This window comes from Diospyros lotus, chromosome 5 (genome assembly GCF_014633365.1).
Source record: "Diospyros lotus cultivar Yz01 chromosome 5, ASM1463336v1, whole genome shotgun sequence".
Lineage (NCBI taxonomy): Eukaryota > Viridiplantae > Streptophyta > Magnoliopsida > Ericales > Ebenaceae > Diospyros > Diospyros lotus.
Genome location: NC_068342.1, coordinates 26,607,353 through 26,629,733, shown reverse-complemented (window position 1 = coordinate 26,629,733; position 22,381 = coordinate 26,607,353). Strand labels below are relative to the sequence as shown.

Genomic DNA, 22,381 nt, shown 5'->3' with positions numbered 1-22,381 from the left:
GTTTTCACTAAGTCTCTCAGGAGTCCTCGAATTGAGCATATTTGTAGCAAGTTTTGTGTATATGATATATATGCTCCACCTTGAAAGGGAGTGTTGAGTTATATGATTATAGTCTAGGGCTTATCCTATGTTAGAGTCCATGGCCCATTATATTTGTATATATATATATAGGTATATAGTTTATAAATTTAATTAAGTAGAATATACATATTAAAAGCTATGCTTTCTTCCTAAGTTTCACATAAGCTTTGTTTGGATATTTCTTGATTGAATTTTCCAGAGTGTGTACAGATGAATATTTTAATCATGGAACCAGATATCATTAATGTTCTATCGATGGCCAAAGTGTCTTCATTTTCTAGCAAATCAGCATATATAGAGCGTTGATGGAAAAACAAATTTTTCATTGTTTCTACCTCACCAACTTGGCTTAAACTAACAGATGAGTTTCCAGCCCAGTCGAAGTCAATATCAGTTGTACATAAATAACGGGATTAAATGATAAATAATATTTATAGTATTAGTAGTATCAACCATATTAGGATTGTTAAATAGTAGAAATGCTAATAAATAATAAAATTAACTAATAATAAATAGCAAGAATATTAACAGCAACAATATTTTAGTAGTATGAAAATTTTCAAATTGTAGAAAAGAATTAAAATTTGTAATCAATATAGTAAATTATTGTTGTTAACTTTATAATGTTTGCAATGTCATGAATATATTGTATGGATAGTATTAATTTTTATATTTTGATATAGTAATACTATTAATAATATGATTTGACTTTATATAGCAATTGGACATATGTTTTGTATGACCAGTTCAAATGCATTTTAGTTTTAATGATAAAAAATTATTTTTTAATATTTAACAATTTGATTATGAAAAAAAAGGAAAATTAGAGATGAAAAAGTGAAAAAATGTTTTTTTGTAGCTAAATAGGCCCTTAGTTCCATGGAAGCTATGCCCTTTTTTTTTTTTTTTTGGGGGGGGGGGGGGGGGGGAGTACAGCTGCAAGTTAATTGATCTGTTTGTAAGCCTCATGGAACAACTAGAAAATGATATCTCTAAAGCCAGTTCAAATAGATATTGCATGTTGTGATTACAAATAATAATATAAAAGATTGGGTTATGCCTCTCTTTATAAGTTGGCCTTTAAGATAAAATAATAGTTAACAATTCAATATGATATCAAAAATTAGTAGTATTTAAATAATTACACGTGTTTAGATTAGTTACGTGGTGAAGTCTGGCCAATGCAAGAGGGAATGTTATTAATAGTATAATTTTATACTATTAATAACATTCCCTCTTGTATTGGCCAGAAAAGATAGTCTCACCTTTCTTCACAAGCTTGAGTTGTTACATTAGATGGTAATTAATAATTCAATATTACAAGAAAGGGAATAAAGACCAAAGGTACAAAAGAATGTTAGATTTGAGATCTGATAGAGGGGATTCTTTCGTAATAGAGGAAGAATAGAGAATTGGTGGGAAGAAAGAGAACACAAGAATGAGAGAGAGAGAGGGGGGGGGGGGAATTGAGGGAAAGAATTTGTGGAATAAACCTCACATCATCCTCATTCTCGCGAGAAACTTCTTATTTATAGGAGATGGTTACACTTTAGAGAGTTCTTTTAACTAACTCTCTGCCGTGAGTTCCCAAGTGGGCAGGTGTAGCTTGGGATCTAATTATAGTTATACCAACTCCTAATTACAATACTAACCACTAATTACAGTCTTGCCCTCGGGCTGTGACAACTCCCCATCCCTTGAATGATTTCTTGCTCTCAAGAAATCAAAGAAGACTTGTCGCTTGGGGAGAGTGCTAGAGTAAATTTGGTAAGTACTCCTAAGTGGTGTTGTCTGGATGCAGATATGTCCATTACACCAAAACTTGTGTGATAGGAAGAGAATTATTGTAAATCATCCTCTTGTCCAGCATTGCTTTAAGCTTCACCTCCAGAGTCCTATCTCTTTTTAACTTCGGAACCCTTCCATCAATGTCTTCGATTATTTTCATTGTCTTCTTGAAGAGAGATACATGAAATACCGGGTGTAGCCCCACCATTTCAAGGAGTTGTAGCCGATAGCAAAGATCCGGAAAGGTCCATATTACTTGGGGCTAATTTTAGTTTTAGGACCTTGATGTAATAGGTGTTGTTGGAATTGCTTGACTTTCAAATATACCTCCTCCCTTACCTCAAAGGTCTTATTCGTGTGGTGTCTGTAAGCCATCGATTTCATCCTCTGTTGAGCCATGGTTATTTACTTCTTTATGACTTGCAATGCCTCTTATCCGTATCATCACCAAATCAGGGTGCATGAGAGAGTTTCTTTAATTAAGATATATATATATATCATCAGAGATCTTATCCTATTAATTTCTCTGATCGGACTTTTTGGATTGATAAAGGGCTCTCTCCCATCTGTCTGTATCGATAAGTCAACCCTTCCAACCCCATCAAAGAAAAATTATGATTATTACCTAAATATTTCAATCAATAATTAATAAAAATATCAATTCGGACGGGATGATAAGATTAAAATGTTATTTATTATTCTTTCTATAAATTGGAACGAACGAGTGAAGTGAAGGAGCACTTGCACCAGGCCCAGGCCCAGGCCCAAAATCAAAAGCAAAAAACAGCTGTCCAGTGGAGCCCATTCACCATTCTCGAAGAGTAAGAGGAAGAAGAAAGAAAGAAATTAAGCAAATACAAAACAGACAGAGAAACAAACAGGCATACACACACAAACAGGCTGTACCATAGCTGTCTGTGACCACTAACTATTACATTCCACCCAGCCGATCCCTTTTTTTTTTTTTTTAATTAACGCTACCTTCTACGATCAACGTTAGTCTTCCAGCTCCACTTCATGTTGTGTACATATTCCATGCCCAGCTACAGCTAAAGAAAGCTAATTTCCCAATCTCTCTCTCTCTCTCTCTCTCCTTTTCTTCTAAGACCCCATATATTTTACCAGAAGAAGATTTATACGTCCTAACATAAGTAACCAACAACTACGCAGAAGCGAAGTTTCATCATGAGTTCCGTCTTCCAGAGCTTTCAGAAGCGAAGTTTCATCATCCCCACCAGCAGCAGCAGCACAAAGCATGGCGGTGGTGGTGCTCCCCCTACCCCCAAAAAAGAGCAAACTGCAGCTAGCCTCCTCCGTCACCGACTCCCCTCTCTATCGTCTCTCAAGATCCAGTCCCCCTCTTTCTACACTTCTTCTTCTTCTTCTAATTCTACTACATCAGATTCAGATTCAGATTATTCTTCTTCATGGGCAGCGGCTGCATTTCGCCGATCCAAATCCGCCCTGCCTTCTTCTTCTTCTTCTTCTTCTTCCATGATAAGGAAATGGTGGGAGTGGGGGTGTGGGTGGATCCTGTCTAGAAAGCCCTCATTTGCCGTGGATCTGGAGATGAACGAGCAGGAGAGCGCCCTGCTTGGCCGCCACAACAAAGGTAGCTGGAGGCACCTCCTCTTAAAGCTCAAGACCCTTCTGCAGGGCGCTGACACCGTCGGGGGAGTCCTTCCTACTCGCGCTTTGACCTAACCCAATTGCTATGCAGCCTATGCTATGCTAGGTATATATAAATATATATAATCGATTCTTAATTAATTCGCCTCCTATATATCCTGGCTGCTGCTGCTGCTGCTGCTGCCGCCGTCTTCGCTCTCTCTCTCTCTCTCTCTCTCGATCTAGCTACTACGTACCTCATTCGTCCATCAATCCATCCATCTGCTTCTACAAGTTAATTATTTAATAATTAAATCTCGTCGTCATGTCATTTCTTGTCATCATCGATCTGTCTTTTGGTTTTGCTTGCTTGCTGCTGTCGCTGGGACTTGGGATCAGAGGGAGGGAGGGAGGGAGACCCATCAACGTCTTCGACTACCTACTGCTTTTTCCGCTCATATAACATGTATGTATGTATGTATGTCGATATATGCCAATTAGCCAATTTGTTTATTACTTTTTTCTTTTAAGTAATTAATTAATTTGTTTAATTGGGATCATCCTCGATAAATATGTATCCATCATCATATAATTATATATTATATGTGTGACTTCAAATTATTATGATTTATATATATATATATATATAATTCGAAGGCTGATGGATGGATGGATGGATGGATGGATGGATATCAATATTTGTTCAGATACGAAGCTAGGTGGTCAAATATCATCAACTCCTCGTCGTCGTCGTCGTCGTCATGTGGCACTATGATGAGATATATATCCTTCCAACCGAGGATAAGAGAGCAGGCCTAGGCCTATTGCCTCCATCGCCTGCTACTGCTACTATATATTATAGTAGAAGGAAACTGCTGTTGTATGAACTTCAATTTTCTCTGTACGTAGGTAGGTGTTCAGTTTAATTACAATTACTTGGTTGTTTTTCTTTATATGTATGTTTATGTTGCATTAGTTAATTCCATTTATTTTGTATGTTTGTTTATTTGTTAGAAAAATTATTATTATTATTATTAGTTAAGAAGTAGTGAAGAAGTTGTGGTGATGGATGGATCCCCATCCCCATTCCCTCCCGCTCTCTCATTTTTGCTTCTCTCTCAATCAATAATCGTCGGATGATGATGACTTTCGACTATCTATCTATCTATCTATATATTTTATGTTTTAATTAATTTGTTTCGTTAAATCAATTAATTCCCCTTCCAACCATATAATAATAATAATAATATATATAAATAACAAACGATGATAATCATGCACGTGAGGTGAAGTTCGCACCAACCAGCTAGCTGGCTGGCTTCACGCGGCCCCAAAAGTCACCTAACGAGCGTCGGTGGATTGATTTCCAGTGCGTGCAGCAACAACTAATAAAAGGACAGCGTCGGTGCTTATATGAAATAACATTAACTTTTATTATTATATATAAGCATGCGCATATACAGTGCAGTCTTAACATTTAATAGTTTAATATTAACTATTAAATGTTAAAACTTATCAAAACTGTTTTAAAATTTATTAAATTTAACGTGATATGTTCTAATCATAGATTTAAATAATATTTAAAAAACATTTTTATATGTTTTAATTTATAGCATGGCACACAATTTTTTTTTTCCTATATCTGTTGTTGTCCAACTACAATAATAAATTTAGATACGAGAGATCATCTCAGAACGACACACTATAGATTATCTGGATGGTGGGTGACGTTTTGAAGTGATAGATGATTCTCTTGGGATGAAATGACTCCAATGGATGACTCTTCCAAAATGATGGGTGACCATTCCAAATTAGGTAAGAATTTTCGTACAGACCATTTGATTCTTAAGTTAGTTTCTCAAAAGTATGGAATGCTTAGACGCAATAAGAAAATGTGAGTGGGAGAAATGGTTTACCTGAATGGGGAAGGGGGGGGGGGGGGGAGGACCTCCTATTTATAATGATGGAAAAGGCCAACAGCTGTTGGGTAGCCTGTTCTTCTTGGCGAGTAAATCGAAGGTAATTTTGAACAGGTTTTGCAGGGGCAAGGGCATGAGAGTAGGTGCATGGACATGCCTAGGATGGCCAGCTGGGTGGCCACATGGCACCACCTTGTGCATGAGGGAGGGCCCATCCACCTCGCAAGTGGCCACGTGGCACGACCTAGTGTGTATAGGGGGAGTCCATTTGCCTTGTGGTTGCCCGACGACCACCACCCCCGAGTGATCCCCGCTCAGGAGGCATCAGGATGGCCTTGGGACGACCATGTTGGGGCTCGACCTCCTTCATAAGCCCGAATGACATTGAAGAATCTCCCGGACATAAGTCACCCGAACCCTTCGAAACGTCTCCGGAATGATCGAGCCTCATCATTACATAGCTCAAAGACTCACCCAGAGTCTTCCAAACCCAACTCACCCACTCAAAGACTACTCTATTAGTGTAGGTGCTCTAAATCCAATCAGATCGGGCATATTGTACATTGATAATTGTAATCATATTTATTATTGAATAAAGAGTTATTCAATTTCACTAGAAGTCGTTCTATTAGTTTCTTATTATTATTGTAATGACTAGATGATACTAGATAGAAGTCCATATAATATATACCGTGATTAATTTATAAAGATGTGAGATTATGCATTACAATTTGTAGATATCATTAAATGTTTTAAGTTGTAGCAATGTCAAGAATAGACATTGACAATTGCGGTAAGGCTTGTATGTGTTATATTTTTACTATCTAATAGCATTGGGGGTTTCACACCCATAGGTATGGGGATGCCTAGACAAGTATATAGATGACCAATGTTAGAGAACATATCACTAGACATGACTCGCCATGAGAATTCATTTTGATTATATGTTACTAGAATTCTCATACGATGGGCGTAACTAAACATTGGACTTGAGGTTGTCACGATCATCTCATAAGAAGACCAATATGTTTTAACATCATTACGATATGCCTAAAAAAAGGTTGCACATGGGCAATTGTTGGGCATATTGTAACACCCCCTCTCCTAGAACTGCCCGAGAAGAGGTGTTACGGGGAAAATAAAATAAAACTAACTGATAAATTGAAATCTGATACCATAGCTGAACATCCCAATCAACTGGAATGAAAACTCTGAGTCAATACAGACTAAAAAGTATAAATTCTGACTAAGGGACAATCCCTCAACTGAAATATAAAATAGATTTAAACTGATAAAATACTATAAACTCAGCAGACTCACAGATATCTTTCATCTTGAGCGGCTCCACGTACACACATTATAGACCACTGTTACTAGGCCCCACATCTAGTACTCCCCTGCTAGAACCTGGAGGGGTGAAGAGTACAAGATGAGCTACAAAAACTAAGCAAGTAATAAGTTGGAAAAAATACTGAAGCTGAATCGAAGAATATCGATACTGATAAATACTTACTGAACTTGTACTAAATAATCACTGTCTGATTGCATTCATAGAAATGTAATGCACATAAACTATAAACTAAATGCAGGTATGCAACTTTGGCTCATAGGCCCACATAATCTGATAAAACATACCTGACTGATCTGAGACCTGTATACATAAAAACTGTAAGCACATACTGTGAGCAAATCCCCTAGCCCCCTAGTTGCCACCAGGCGAGCAACTCATAAACTGAGCTAAAACTGAAACTGATGGGATCCCCGCGGACAAGCCGCCTGGCGCACATAATGCAATGCAATGCTCACATAAATGCTAGCACACGATATGTAGTGCTCCATATAAAGTCATGCTCAATGCTCATACCAAAATGTATGCACATAATCTCACAAAATAATGTTGGTCATGCCATAATTAACTGCTAAACATGGTATATGATTTTTACTAGTTATATTGAGATACAAAGATTTTGAAATTTCTGCGTATAGGCATGGCATATTGGATTTTATCATATCTTGGCATAAAAATTCAATATTTGAATAATTGAATATTTATATTAAATTTAAGACTTGCATAAAGAATTTATTGGAAGCTATTCGGATGCCATATGATACTATTCGGATGATTGATGAAGCATAGGGAGCAATTCGAATGAAACAGCAGCCCATTCGAATGAAAAAAATGGACTACAACAAGCTCATTCGAATGGCAGAAGACTCATTCGAATGACGGATGATATAAAACAAAGGCTATTCGGATTTGATCAAGGACTCATTCGAATGACTCACAAATTCATTCGAATGAATTTTGACAATTTCCAACTTTTGAACTAGCAAAAAGCGACTCATTCGAATGCAACAGTACCCTTATTCGAATGAATTTTGGGGTACTCACAAGTCATTCGAATGACAAAGAGACTCATTCGAATGCTAGACTATACAAAGCAACAACTTACTCACATCTTCAAGGGCTCATTCGAATGACAAGAAAACTCATTCGAATGACAGACCAAAAACACATACGAATGATATGATATCACATGACTTATTCGAATGACAAGGGACTCATTCGAATGACTGGGGACTCATTCGAATGACTGATACATTATAAGGGAAAAACTTACGATAACACTGAAAACTCATTCGGATGCCTCAAAACTCATTCGAATGACACAAGTGTCATTCGAATGACTGGAATCTCATCAGAAATAAAACTCACGATAACAGAGACTACATCTTGAATCAAAACTTAACATTTCTACACCATTCCAAAAGAAATCTTGGGAGAATAATTCCAATTGATATAAAATAATATCTAGATGGATCAATCAATCGTTTTTGAAAGAAAAACGCTGAAAAGAATTGTGCATGGCTTATCATATCTCACTGGATAAGGATATATCGCATGAATCTATATGCATCTACTTGAACATACCATCTGATTAAACTAGAAACTCAAATCAACGAGTCTTGGTATTTTGAGATCACTGCTAAAATGCTTTGAAGATCATATTTAAAAGATTCACTATAAAGAATCATGCATAACGTCTTCATGCACTCACTGTTATACACATACACATATAGATATATATATATACGTGCACTGTCTATAACAACTGAAACTCAACAAAAGAGTTACTGAAAAACTGAGATTAATCATCGAATCATGATCCCGTAAGAATGTTTTATAGGGATAGATGCTTGCTCAATGAAGCCTTTGATACGCTAATCTAAACACGCATATAGGAATATATAAACTGGTTGATAAACTGAGAATCAAAATGAGAGTCTTAAAAATTCTGAAATCGAACTATCATGATCCTGTAATGAAAGGGATTACAGGAAGAATATTTGTCTTAAACTTCTTGATTGATTCTAATGACTTCACAAGAGCCTTCTAAGCAACCATTGCTGCCTAACCCTCTGCTATTCAACTCACAGACCTCTTTCTCCTTCCGCAGCGTGAGGAGAATATGGCTAGGGGATTAAATATATGTAGAGAATGAGAGCAACCCTAAAGCCCTCTCAGTCTCCTTCTACAACTTGGATTCCTTCTCCTAATATAACTAGGAGACTTCTCAATCCCAATCCTATTCACGTATGGATATCTCAATCCTTATATCATATCGATTCTCAATCCCTTAATCACAATAACTTTAATTAATAATTAAATGCTACTATCAAATCCTTAAATGACCAACATGTCCTTGCATTTTATTTGCATAATAAATAAATACCTTTAAAAGCTATTTAAATGCTATTTTCTCAATTAAAAATTACTAGATTGCCATATTAGCAAATCCCTTTAACTCCAACATTAAATAGAAATAAATGCTATTATTTTCCTTCAAAATCTCTAAATTACCACATTAAATAATTAATTGGCAAAATCTCTTAATCAATTTTTCAATAATTAATTAAATCATTCTTGAATAAATACTAGGCCCTCTAATGGGTCGTTCCACATATCACGAGACTTATGGACATAGGTGTATAACTAAGATATGACTCGTCTATCTCTTGATAGAAGATGGTGTATCTAAGGCGTCTTCGATGGATATTTACTTTAAATCCATGACTATGATGAAAGAGATCAATAAAGAGTTATTGATTCATTTTCTATTGAGTAAGGATATCCGGAGGACCGAAGAAAATTCATGTGAACATAATCAAGTTATACATCACCAGACTTGAGATCACAGAAGATACATTGATGAGAAGATCAAATTATATGGCAACTATGCTCGTGAAAGGTTGTTTGTAGATTATGAATCTTTCTGAATAATTGGGCAGGCATGATGTCTTGCTAAAGATCAATCTTGTCTTATATGTTAGTACTGACACATTGTTAAAATATTCGAAAGCCTAATGAGTTATACGCAAAAGGTATAGTTCCTAACTTAAACTATGAGAGCTGACATATGGGTAAATAGGGCACTTCGACAAGAAGTTGTGTTATCGTAGGTTCTCACGAAAAGAGAATAAATAGACATAATAATGTTGATTTGACGAAGGATCGTCATAAAAGAAAGAGTTTTTCTAAAATAACAATTAATTAAATTAGAAATGAGTTTTTAATTTAATAATTTTCTATATTTGTTGGAGTGACAAATAGGAAATTAAATATATTTAGATTTAAATTAATATTTGAGCTAAATAGATTATTTGGGCCAAATATTAAATTAAATATTATATTTAGGTTAAATTTAATTTGGATCAAATATTTTATTTAAATTTATTATTAAATTTGAGCCATTTAATTAAGTTCTTAGTTTGATTAGGATAAAACCATTTAATTAATTACTAGTTGGACTAATAAAGGGCCGACCCATATCTATTAAGATTTAGGAAACCATAGAAGGCCCTACTCCTCTATAAATACCCCTTTAGAGGTTGCTCAAAGAATCAAGATTTGTGTGTTGTTGTTTCTCAAGAGTTGAAAAACAAAGGTTATCATTCACTCTCTTCCGTTTTTTTTCTACATCGATTTTAATTTATCAAAATACTCTTTGTTGGATTTCACTATCTAAATTATCAAAATACCCCTCTTATAGGACACAATTTTTTTGAAAAATTCATCACCTTCTCAAGGACATTTTTGAAAGTTTCTCATTTTCTTTCTCATTCTCTTTTAACACCAGTAATATAGAGTGTTAAATCAGTTAGTAGAACTTTCCATGTGCAACCAAATTAACATGTTCATATATACTTATGATACACAAAAGTCAAACATTTCAGTTGCTGCCCATTTAGAATGATTAGTATTGGCAACCAAAGTCGAGAATAGTTGTTGGTTGGGAGCAATTGAATTAAAATGAAAATTTAATGTTGGGAGAGATGGTCTCAGCAGAAAGCATGGCAACTGAGATTGGAGATTTGAAAGGCAATTGCGGGGACATGTGCAGTGGGCTGGCAGAGCTGATCATTGGGCTGCAGGGGAGGAAATTGGAAATCGGAAATCGGAAGGCGGGGGATTGAAATTGGGGAGGTTGCAGTGTACTTGTATATACCTGATATGTTATATTATATATATTATTATTGTAAAAGGAAAATTAGGATAAGGGAGCTGGCAGTGTGCCTTACGCACGTGAGCCCTCTCTCTCTCTCTCTCCCTTGCGGTCTCGGACCCCTGCAAGCTCCGACTTCCAGCGCATCTCCTTCATTTTCTTTCTTCATCTTTTCCTTTCCAGCCGATTTCTTCCTTTTCTTTGCACTGCCCGACCATCAAAATCCTCCACGTGTATGTATAAGTATTTGGGATGTTGTGCAGTGTAGTTTTCGGAAGCAGCAGCGTGAGATAAAGAGTAAGTAGTTGAAGTACAAATCAGTGGAGGAATTGGAAAGCAGCAGCGGGAGGAATAAATTAATAAGGGAGAAATCTAAGAAAAATTGAAGGAGAATTAAAGGAATTTGGAGTTTAAGATAGTAGGTAAGTGAGAAAAATTATTAAAAATTTTGTATAGTTAAATTATAAATTTTACACAATTAAATTTAATTATTTTAGATTATAGTCTTATTATTTTACATAAAAATATTACTTTGTAGGGGGAGTGCTAGAAAACTTGAAATCTGTTATCTACAGGCATGTTTTAAACTCTCTTTGCATGCTCTTTAATCTGTATGTAAATCTCCGTCGTTTTGTGTATTTTATTTCTTTCCCTATCTTGATTCGGTTTCAAGTATTAAATTTTTGAGTACACGTGATGCCTATTGTATAACCTGTGAGTTGTTGGTGAGTTTGGTGGCAGTGGTTTTAAGTCAAATAAAAGACTTCTTGAGATATTTATTTCTAACCGTCATAGGGCTTTCTATCGCCCTATTTCCTTAGGAATGATGCAAAATTGATGTGGGGTAAGGTTCTTAGAGAGTCGGGGAGACTTGGCGGGGTTGGGGCATTATCGGTGTGTCCACATGATTGTCTCATATGGTAGTGGCAGTTAACTGACTAACATTTGTTTAATCTTTAATATTATCGAATTTTTTGGACTAGTCAATAATAAGATTAATGATGGGCGTTGTCCTTAATCCTGAAAGTGAAGTGATACAAATACTTATGCCATATAAGGGTTAATAACTTAACCCCGAACTCATATGAACTATCAACATATCAACTTGTAAATATTGAACTGGAACCTAATGCCATAGGTGTGTCGGGAACGTACAAATATGGATATGATGATATGTAGCATTAACAATGTGTGTCTAGGGGTGTGGGATATAGAGCTACTAGTTGTCTGTCGTTGAGTCGTGACAGTTGATGGTTGGTTGCATGGGCACCAGCTATTAGCTATTATGACAAATTGTAGACTATCCAAGGAAGCTGGTACCGTTAGTCACTTGTAAAAGAGCATATGGTCAGTTGCATAAAATATATAGGAGCATGTGTTCATGCATGACGTTATACATATGTGTAACAAGTGAGTGTATCTCTACGTGATGGCGTTTGTCCTCTTGGCCTTTGAGCAATGGCACTGCTATCGTTGTGCCAATGATGCTCGGCAAGGTAGGCGTGTGTTGCCATGCCAAAGAGGGTGACGTATGGTCGATAAATATTATGGGTCTTGACGTTGTATATGACATTGTTGAACATAATGACATGTGTGAACCTGAGAGCCATTCGCACTTCATTCGCATTAACATGTATCATGCACGAAATAAATCATAACATGGGGTATACCACATGAAAAACAATGTGAATGGGAAACGTGTCTAGTCAAAATAACATGATGTGATCACATATATGTTGTATGTGCATGATATATTGATACTTACATTAGTGTACCTATTATTTTGCGTTGTCGTGTGACCGCAAGACGGGGATTTCCAACTTTTTATAGACTTAGAGGATGATCGAGGAAGTAACGGCTTGCCAGACTTACAAGACGGGGATATCTAACTTTATGTAAACTCGATGGCTAATTGAGGGAGCTACGGCTCACCAAACTCGCCTGGGTTGAAGCCAGGGTGAGGGTGGATGACGATCCACAATACTATTTTGACATTTTTATATATATGTATATTTGGTGTGTGGAGTGCAAATTGATACATGTGTGAGCAACTGATTATGTCATGACATTTGTATATATATTTGGCATATGGAGTGCACATTAATGCGTGTTATATGAGCAAATGCTTAAGGTAGTTAAAAAGTCACTGTATTATAACCTAGTTGGGGATGGCTAGAAGGGTGTGTAATTGTTAAGTGGATTTTAATTTCTTTCGTGTGTTGTTCATCTAGCTTAAATAAGTCCCCAATACCTAATTTCTTCCATATTACATGCTTGATGAGCCTTGTGGTTCACCTTGTTTTAATTTCATTTCAAGTATTAGAGCAGATGTTGAGGATGGGCTTATGGCATGTTAGTCTTAGGTGGCTATGGGTACAAGGCGATCCTGATCGAGAAGATCTCTAGGAGTGAGTTGTTGATAGGGGCTTAGATGTTGTATTTTGCTAGATTTGGTTAATTGATGGCTTGTTGTGTGTGACAAAGCCCCTGAGATGTGTATTTATAATTAATTTACCTCCCTTATTATAAATAAATATTAAGGAAAATCTTGAGGTGCTACAAAGATGGTTCCATAAAGTAGTGCAGACACTGCCAAGCTGACTGGGAGATCTTTCACTTCTTAGGCGACACTTTAAAAACGGTTTATATATTGCTTCAGTGCCTTATTTGGCTTTTGTTACAGACTTATCAAATGCATAACATTCTTTTTTTTTTTTTTTTTCAAGATGTGAGTGGCAAATGCTTCTAATAACATTTTCTTTAACTACTCAAATGAACCAATGGTGCTAGCAAATAACTCACTGAACCACTGATGAGCCTGTTCGGCTAGGGAAAGAAGGAAGCCTCGACACTTGGTAACCTCATTCCATCCGTGTAATACGGCTACTTCTACAAAATGTTGCACATGTTGCCCTTTTGAAATACATTAGCGGTTGAGGCATTTTGAACCCTTGATGTACCGACTGTCGCAAGAGTTCATCAAACAAAGGGAATCCTTTTGAGCGCACTTCCTTAGGTGTGGTCATCACCTATTTATGTTCTAGCACCTCCTCAATGATCCGCTTCACATCTGCAGCCTTAAGTGACTCCAATTGGGCATCTTCTTTTAGAGGAAGAGCTATGTAGAGAGCTCTAAACAAAGTGCTTTCAATGGTTTCTTCATACATAGGCAATTTCCTCAACCATTGGCCACGTTCAACTTAACAATTTGTCATGCCCAAAGGCTCAATTGTTTAGTCAGGATGTCTCCATCCTTGTCCTATGATGGGTTACCTTTTGATGGAGTGTGAGAAGGCTACCTCCCTCCTTTCATAATCGAGGGTCTTATGTAGGGCAGTTGGATATCGGGTATCATCTCATGTAGCAAAGAGGTTATCCCTTGCATCTTCTGCAAATTCTCTTCATTGCATCTTTGAAGTTCATCATTTTTTTTTTTTAGCTTCTCATAGTTTTGTCTAAGTTATTCATAATCCGTCAACATGACTGTGGGTGGTGCTACCCCTGAGGGACGAAGACGACTTAAAATAGCCATCGAGTTTCTTCTCGGGATCGAAAACTATCCAAGGGAATTATGTTCCTAGATTATTAGCGCCATAGGTGGAACGTGGCATCCTTGCCTCACAACTTTCCCCCCAAGTTCAGTGAGGTACACTTCTCCTTGCTCATATGGTTCCCTGCCCCTCATTCCAGCAACTAAGTTCTCCCCAAGGTGAGAAACATCTCCCAAATGGACTTCTTCGTTTATGTTTGCTTCTGAAGGTTAGGGTGCTGGGGGGTGGACCTAGCTGGGGTCGCCCGTGGCACCAATTCGGGTTTAGGCACTTCTTCGTGTGACACTCGTAACTTAATAATGAGAATCAAGACTTACTTTAACTTTTATAAAATTCCAAAACATGCTTTATAGCATTCATATAAAAAAAAATAAGAGTTTAACACTGGAAAACTTTGTTTCAACAGAAAGAAAGGAGAAACTTAAATAGGTTTATCTATTAGACATCCATAAAAAAAAAAAAAAATTGAAACTTAAATTCTTGAAGTCACCACATGCCACGTCTGTGCTCCAAACTTCTTATTCATATTCACCTGAGATGGGGTAAAACATACGGGGGTGAGATAAATCTCAGTAAGCACAAAAGAACTATTAATCGTATTTAAATATGAGATAACTTGAACTTGCATCATGAGGAAACATGAAAGATTCTACCAACTTGTGGGGATAAGAACCTTCGTGCTTAGCTACTAAATTTCAATCTTGAAACTTGCTTGTAAACATGACATGAGAGACCATAACTTGATTTTATAAAAACACGTAAAGGGTTCATAATGTACTTACCTTTAAACTTGGTTGGAAGAAAAATAAATCTTAATATTTTTCTCTTAACAAAACCCTCACACCTTGTTGTCTAGATTGTAACAAAGAAGAAATTTGAGGAGTGAATGAGAGAAAGAAGGATATATATAGCCATGGACTTGAAATTCCATCCAAAACTAGATTGGAATAAGATTTGAAATCCAAAACTAAATTGGAATAGGATTTGAAATCCGAACCTAAACTAAATTAGAATAGAATTTAAAATCCAAAGCTAAGCTAAATAAATCCTAAGCTAAACTAAATTGGAATAGGATTTGAAATCCAAAATCTTTAACTTTCACATTTACCCTTTACATTCATTTAAACCCATTTTTCAATTTATATTTACAACTCAATAAATTCCACATACTCTCAATTGCTCTCCCATATGAATTCAAGCCTTACCTTTTCTCTTAAAGATCATAACAACTTACTTAGAAAAATCAACTTATTCAAATCATATCTAGAGAACTTAATTTATTTATATCCATAAAATTCAAAGAATCCTTAAGAATATTCTAAAAATTCGTGCATCATGGTAGGGATAAAATCTGGACTATCTAAACTTTTCATTTTGCTCCATAACAATGGTTCCGGGTATCACACTTCGTGTCTAATTAGATGGGTTGCCTAGACCAACATATCTTGTTGTCCTTACCATTTTGTATTGACTTTTTGTTGCGTTTTTCACTGACGATGCCAAATTATTGTTATCAAAATACAACAGTCAAGATTTGTAACGTGGAACAATTTATGGATTGATAATGCTTGTTGGGAACATGGAATGATTCACCCGAGAGAAACGACTCTCCTGAAAGAAATGAGTCTCCTAAAAGAAACGCGTCTCCTGAGAGAAAGATGCTACCCAAAAAAAGCGTGCCACTCGAAAGAGTTATGTCTCCCAAGAGGATTAGACTCCAAAAAGGATATCTCTCAGGAATGAGTATGCCTGGAATGTGAGGCTTTCAGAAAAAGATGGGATTTTTCCATGAAGAATGCAGATGGCTTTTAGGAAGGATGGGGCTCTTCAGGGAAGGTGTGTCGGTGGCTTCCGGAGAGAACTGAGAGCCTCTTGGGAACAATTGACTTGGCTTCTTGAAAGGATATGATCTCCTCAGGAATGAATGGTGCCTCGATTGGTTCTCTTTGTATCACTGCTAATACCAACAAAAAGGGGTCAAAGGCTCGCGATGAATGCTCACCCGCAATAACCCTTCGATGCTTAAGTTGTTAGACCGAGAGGTGCTATGACATACACCAAGAGGGGGAGTGAATTGGTTATTTTAAAAACTTGATAGAAAATATTGAAATCTTTTTCAAAACAAACAGGAATATATTGAAAGATTGATAGAAACTTGAAATCCTTTTGATGGAAATGCTAGTAATGATAAACAAACTAAATAACACAAGCACAAGAGAAGAACACAAAGGATTTATAGTGGTTCGGTTTAACCCAAGCCTAATCCACTACTTTAGCTCCTCACTAAGGATTTTTCAAACCATCCACTAAAACCCCATACTTAAACCAAGTAGGTCTTCTAGTCCGTGACTAGGAAAATTACAAAACCTCCCAGTCAAATGGACCCTCTAGCTACACAAGCTATGAAATACAATAAATGTAATAAAGAGAGGATCTAAGAGATAAATCTCTTAGTTACAATGTCTCTCAAAAATGATACAAGGCTTAAATGAATATATACAGATTAAGATCAAGGCCTTGAAGAGAGAAAATAGAAGCACAGTTATTGTAAATACAAACAAATATAAAATGTAGGCTCAAATCAATTCGTTTCTGTCCATTAGCCTTCTCTTGATCATCCATGACTTGTATTTATAAGCTTCCCAAAAGATTGAAGAGAAATGTAACCATTTGTGACCGTTGGAGTTTGAAAATCTAGCCGTTATAGCTTTCTATGAAAAGAGATAGTCGACAAAAGACAATGCATAGTTGACTATATTTCCAAGTAAAACAAAGGCATAGTTGATAGACAAGAAAGCATAGTCGACTATTGTCTAACAAAAACTACTCATAGCCGACTATCACATTCACATAGTCGACAGATTCGAAAATATGAAGAAAATTTTGAATATTATGTACAAATATAGTCGACAGAAGAAATAGCATAGTCGACTATCCTTACACAATAGTCGACAGAATGAAATATAGTCGACAGAAGCCATACATAGTCGATAGAACAATAGGCATAGTCGATTATCCTTAAGCACATGTCGACTATTTATGGGCATAGTCGACAGATTGAAGCACACAGTCGACAAATGAAGAAGATAGTCAATAGAATGAAGTTTGAAAACATTATAATATATTTACATTTCTTTAGTTTAAGTAAATGTCCTCATTTTGTTTAATTTATATTTTACCTTCCATTTACTTTAATACATAAATATAAATAAGAAAGTACCCCCCATTTAGATTCAATAAAAATATTTAAAAAATCAAAATTCATAAGAATAAAAAAATAGAATTTGGGTTTTAGTACAAACTTAGGATTTTGCAATTTTACCGCCTCCAAGATATACACTTTCCATTTCTTGAAAAATTCGTTAAAAATCATTTTATCACTAGTGAATGTTAGCTATTGAATTACTGAGAGTTAGTTTTTTAAAAAGAAAACATTTTCATATATATCTCCTTATAAGGTACTAATCTTCCAGACTTAGAAAAATATGATTTTGAAATCTCGATACTTAAAATTCATTTAATTTTCATTCTCACAAACTAATACTTGATATTGAAATTGATTTATGTTGAAAACTACAATCTTGATTCATGACTTAGGGATTAAATAAAATATTATTTTTCATCATCAAAACTAAGTATACAAAAGTAAAACAACATAAGTTAGTACTCGAAGCAAGTAATTATCCAAAAAAAAAAAATAGTAAGAATGCTTAAGTATCTCAAATTTACCGAATGTGGAAGTCTTTTTTTGAGTCATGTAGCTAGGTATTTATAGGGTACGATTCCCATGGATATCGAAGGAACACGTGTGACATCCCATGGATCTCGAGAGGACATGTGTCTGGCGTCTTATTAGGAGAGAGAACCTCTTCGGAGAGAATGTTGTTATCTGGAGAAAAGTTTTCTTTGAAAAGGATCTTAACAGTTCTTTGGGTCCGAAGAGAAGACTTCTTTGGAAAAACTCTTGGGTCCGAAGAGAAATCCTTCTTCAAATTGATTGCTCCTTAGCCCGAAAAAGGCTTTCTAATTTTTTCTCCATTATGGGTGGTACAAGAGTAGGCATGGGGATGGGGGTGTTATAGTAATATAGGAGATTGAGTTATGACTTAACTTCACCCTCCCACCCCAATTTAAGTATTTTTGTTTTTTTTATATATAAAAAATAAAATAAAATAAAAAATGCCTACCAAACAGGGGACATGAAAAAAATCCATATCCACCATTTTTATATTTACCGTGAAGAGTGTGAGTTACCCCCGTGGAACTCCGCAGGTACTCTTGTGCCTTCAGGGAAGAAAATGCCGATTTTCCCGATGCGATAAAAACTAGGGATGAGGTGGGAGAGCGAGTGGTGATGGTTGGTGGATAGCCGTATGTGTGTAGAGAGCGAGCGAACGAGCCAGAGACCAAGAATATGGCGTTGGTGGCGGCTGCTGCAAGTTATGGTCATGCTGCCGCCGCCGCAAATAATCTAATTGTCGTCCCGCTATCAAAACCCAGGATATTGGGGGCGTTTCCCTCTTTATCCCATCTCGACCTTCTTCACAAAATCCCTACTCCTCCTCATCATAACTTCTATGATTTCCCCCTTCAATTTGGTCGTCTCAATCATCATCATCATCATCATCATAATTACAGTGCTAGTTACAGAACAAAGCCGGCCTTTACCATAAGCAGCTCCTCCTCCTCCTCCTCCTCAGCCACCACTACTGATGTAACTGAAGCTGGCGACGATGGCGGCAGCAGCAGCCTCACTACTGACATATCTTCCAGTAACTTCTCTATTCTCTTCTCTTCTATAGATGTCGTCGCTCCCATTAATTCCTTCCTTACCCTAATAATAATCTCTGGATAGATAATCCGATCATCAAACCAATAATTCTAATTAATTAAACTAACAATTCTTGTGTGTTCTTCTAATTATTAATTGGACTAGGGTGGGTGGAGTTTGCGAAGAACGTGTCCGGAGAGTGGGATGGGTACGAGGCTGAATTTTCCAAGGAAGGGAAGCCCATGGAGCTTCCAGAATCAGTAGTCCCCGAAGCTTACAGGGAGTGGGAAGTCAAGCTGTTCGATTGGCAGACGCAGTGTCCCACTCTCGCTCGCCCTCGCCCTGATCCTGATGAATACCTTGTCTTGTATAAATCCATGAGGCTACTTCCCACTGTTGGATGCGAGGCCGATGCTGCTACGCGCCACAGTGTCGATGAGAGGACCATAGGATTAGGATTAGGCGGTTTGGAAGATAACTCCTCTGGCTACTACTACTGCGCAGCATTTGCATATCAATCTACCGGATGTTATGTGGCAGTTTGGGTGAAGGAGGAGCTGGAGAAGGACAGATTGCTGCTGATGGAGTTGGAACACTGCTTGATTGATCCTCGGAATCGCGAATCGCGCGTCCGGATAGTTCAGCGTGCCCGTCTTGATGGAAGAAGCACTGATAAGAAGAAGTTGGTATTACAGAATGTGAAGGTGTGCTGTGAGCAGTGGTATGGACCTTTTAGAAATGGAGAGCAATTAGGTGGATGCGCCATTCGTGATTCAGCATTTGCCTCCACCGATGCATTAAAAGCTTCACAACTCACTGGTGTTTGGCAGGGCCTCCATGCTGTTGCCTCCTTCCATAATTCTCCAACCGTCAGTCCTCAAAACTTCTACTTGTATCTGTGATCTATCTTGCATGCCTGCCTGCCTGCCTTTCATTTTGCATTATTCATTAATTTTCCTTGTTAATGGATGGAGTTGGAGGCACATCTGTTCCCTGCAGCCTTTTGCCCCCTCCCCTAACCGCCCACGCCCAGTAGCCTTAGCCTCAACTTAGAATTTACTATATGTCCTATATATCCTACGTACTGTTTAAATATGAACATAAATATTCACACATTCAAGTATTAATTTAGTTTATTGTGTTAGGTAGCTAGGCGCGGTTTGAAGTGGTATGATTTTTATGATTGTGTGATCTGTGAAGCAATCTGAATTTTTTTTTTGAATTATTTATGCATATTATGCATGCTAGAAGCAGAACATTATTCATCAAGAACTTGTAGATGACAGCGTGCGGAAGACAGTGAGAGATGAGAATAACATAATTATTAATAAGAATGTGGTATTGCTTCCCAAGCAATTGTGGTGTTGGGTGGAAGAAAGAGAAGACGGTGAAACCTGGTGTGAGGTGGGCTGGCTACTGGATCACGGCCGTGCTATCACATCAAAATGCATTTTTTCACCTGATGGTACCCAGTTAAAGGCAAGTCACTGTTAATATATAATTCCCCCATAATTAGGACCGACAAATTAACTTGCCTCCTAACAAATAACAATAATATTATTAGTTATTGTTTCTTGTTGATCTGCAGGAAATTGCCATGGCACAGGAAACTGCAATGGTAAAGGAGCAAGGACAATAACAGCAATATTTGAATGAATCTTCATCATCAAGCTGCAACAGCAACAGCAAAAGCAGCAGCTTTAATTGGATACGTATATATATATATATATTGTTCTACCATAATACCATGCGTCTCTAGTTCCACCCTGATTTAGTTAGTGCTTGCAGCTGGCGTCATTTGCTCAAAGTAGTGAAGATGTAATATTACATTTACACATATACATGTTCCTTTTAAGATTCCAGTGAAAGGTTTCTTCCATTATTGCTATTGACACACGTACGTACGGCGGCTTCATGTACTAGTTTGATCTGCAATGGAAAAATATATATATGGAAAAGTCTCTTGAATAATGATATAGAGAGAGTCTCTTACATATAAGTAAATTGGTAAATCGTACCTAGATTTTTTTTTATGGTTTAATAATTGTTTTAGAAGTTGTTGGAAATTATTATTATTATTATTATTATTATTATTATTATTGCAAACACATTCATTTCTTTACAAACTCCATTATTTAACCCCCTACTTAATCTAAATAAAGTTAACTAAATACTATTTAAGTATAATTAAAAATTATATTTAATAAAAGTAAAAATACTGGTAAAAATAACTATAATAAAATTTAAAAAAAAAAAACAAAATTCATTGCTTGTTTGTGATATATCTTAATACTAGATTTAGATAATATCTAGAGGATATTTTGATGTATTATTGTATATTGTTATTAATTAAATGACATAATATCTTCACATGGAATCACGAATAAGTCTTTAAATATTATGTTAAATATCTTATTCTTAAGTTGTTAAGAATATATGGATAAAATTATTTAGTATAAGATTTTTAAATTGTTCCTAGTCTTTAGATTCCTCAAATACGAACTTTGATTAATCGAGTATTGTTGTCAAACTATAACAATTAAATTTATTTGTTTTGACAACAACCGAAGCAGAGTCCTTTTGGAAAGTGGAGAAGACTATAGAGGCCCACAAATTGGAGGCCTGACCAGAGGCTTGAAAGGACGAAAGCTTCGGGTCTCTTAAGGGTCTCTGAGGGTGTTTCCTCGAGGAAATCTTCGGGGATTAACCTTCGAAAAGGTCCGGAGGGTCTTTGGGGATTTGATTGAAGGGTCTTCGGGGTTATCTACAGCACAAAGACAATTAGAAAGCACGTGGGGATCTTCCCTATCTAGGTCCTCCGATGCCTAAGTCAAACTCTAATGTCTAGGAGTATTGTGCATATGTATGCAGATGTAACATGTATGTAGTAGTATGTTCAGTATGAATCTACGGGGGAGTAGGTTCTCAATGGGTCGTTTAGAGTTTTCGAGTTTTATGTCTTTGTGGTAGGGATCTTAAAAAGTGAAGTCTTAGTATGTTCTAAGAGATCCAAGAGATCTAAGAAGGTTTCACGGGGATCCAAAAGGTCCAAAAAGATCCATTTACCTTAAAGAAGACGAGTATTTATAGACACTTGATATGGTCCATAGACGAGAGTCTCCCAACTCTCTGAGGAAGATGCATCGGGCAAGGATGGAG

General features: G+C 36.5%; 2 protein-coding genes across 4 annotated transcripts; both read left to right on the top strand.

Annotated features, from left to right (window-relative positions):
• Positions 1-2,739: 2,739 nt before the first annotated feature.
• On the top strand, positions 2,740-4,514 carry LOC127801086 (uncharacterized). The gene has a single exon (XM_052335934.1). It carries the CDS (start codon positions 3,055-3,057, stop codon positions 3,571-3,573), a length of 519 nt encoding a protein of 172 aa, XP_052191894.1. The 5' UTR covers positions 2,740-3,054; the 3' UTR covers positions 3,574-4,514.
• Positions 4,515-18,765: 14,251 nt separating this feature from the next.
• LOC127801070 (uncharacterized) lies at positions 18,766-20,935 on the top strand. 3 transcript variants are annotated; one of them, XM_052335897.1, is made up of 4 exons: positions 18,766-19,223; positions 19,388-20,091; positions 20,474-20,701; positions 20,811-20,928. In XM_052335897.1, exons 1-4 carry the CDS (start codon positions 18,866-18,868, stop codon positions 20,859-20,861), a joined length of 1,341 nt encoding a protein of 446 aa, XP_052191857.1. In that variant the 5' UTR covers positions 18,766-18,865; the 3' UTR covers positions 20,862-20,928. The 3 variants fall into 3 exon arrangements, with proteins under 3 accessions (XP_052191857.1, XP_052191858.1, XP_052191856.1); XM_052335898.1 differs by having other exon boundaries at positions 18,768-19,223; positions 20,477-20,701; XM_052335896.1 differs by having other exon boundaries at positions 18,769-19,223; positions 20,471-20,701; positions 20,811-20,935.
• The last annotated feature ends 1,446 nt before the right edge of the window (positions 20,936-22,381 follow it).

Coding starts and splice junctions, on each gene's coding strand:
- LOC127801086 (XM_052335934.1), top strand. CDS start 3,055: ATGAGTTCCGTCTTCCAGAGCTTTCAGAAGCGAAGTTTCATCATCCCC.
- LOC127801070 (XM_052335896.1), top strand. CDS start 18,866: ATGGCGTTGGTGGCGGCTGCTGCAAGTTATGGTCATGCTGCCGCCGCC. Junction 20,092..20,470: donor CCTTCCATAATTCTCCAACC/GTCAGTCCTCAA, acceptor TATGCATGCTAG/AAGCAGAACATTATTCATCA. Junction 20,702..20,810: donor CTGATGGTACCCAGTTAAAG/GCAAGTCACTGT, acceptor GTTGATCTGCAG/GAAATTGCCATGGCACAGGA.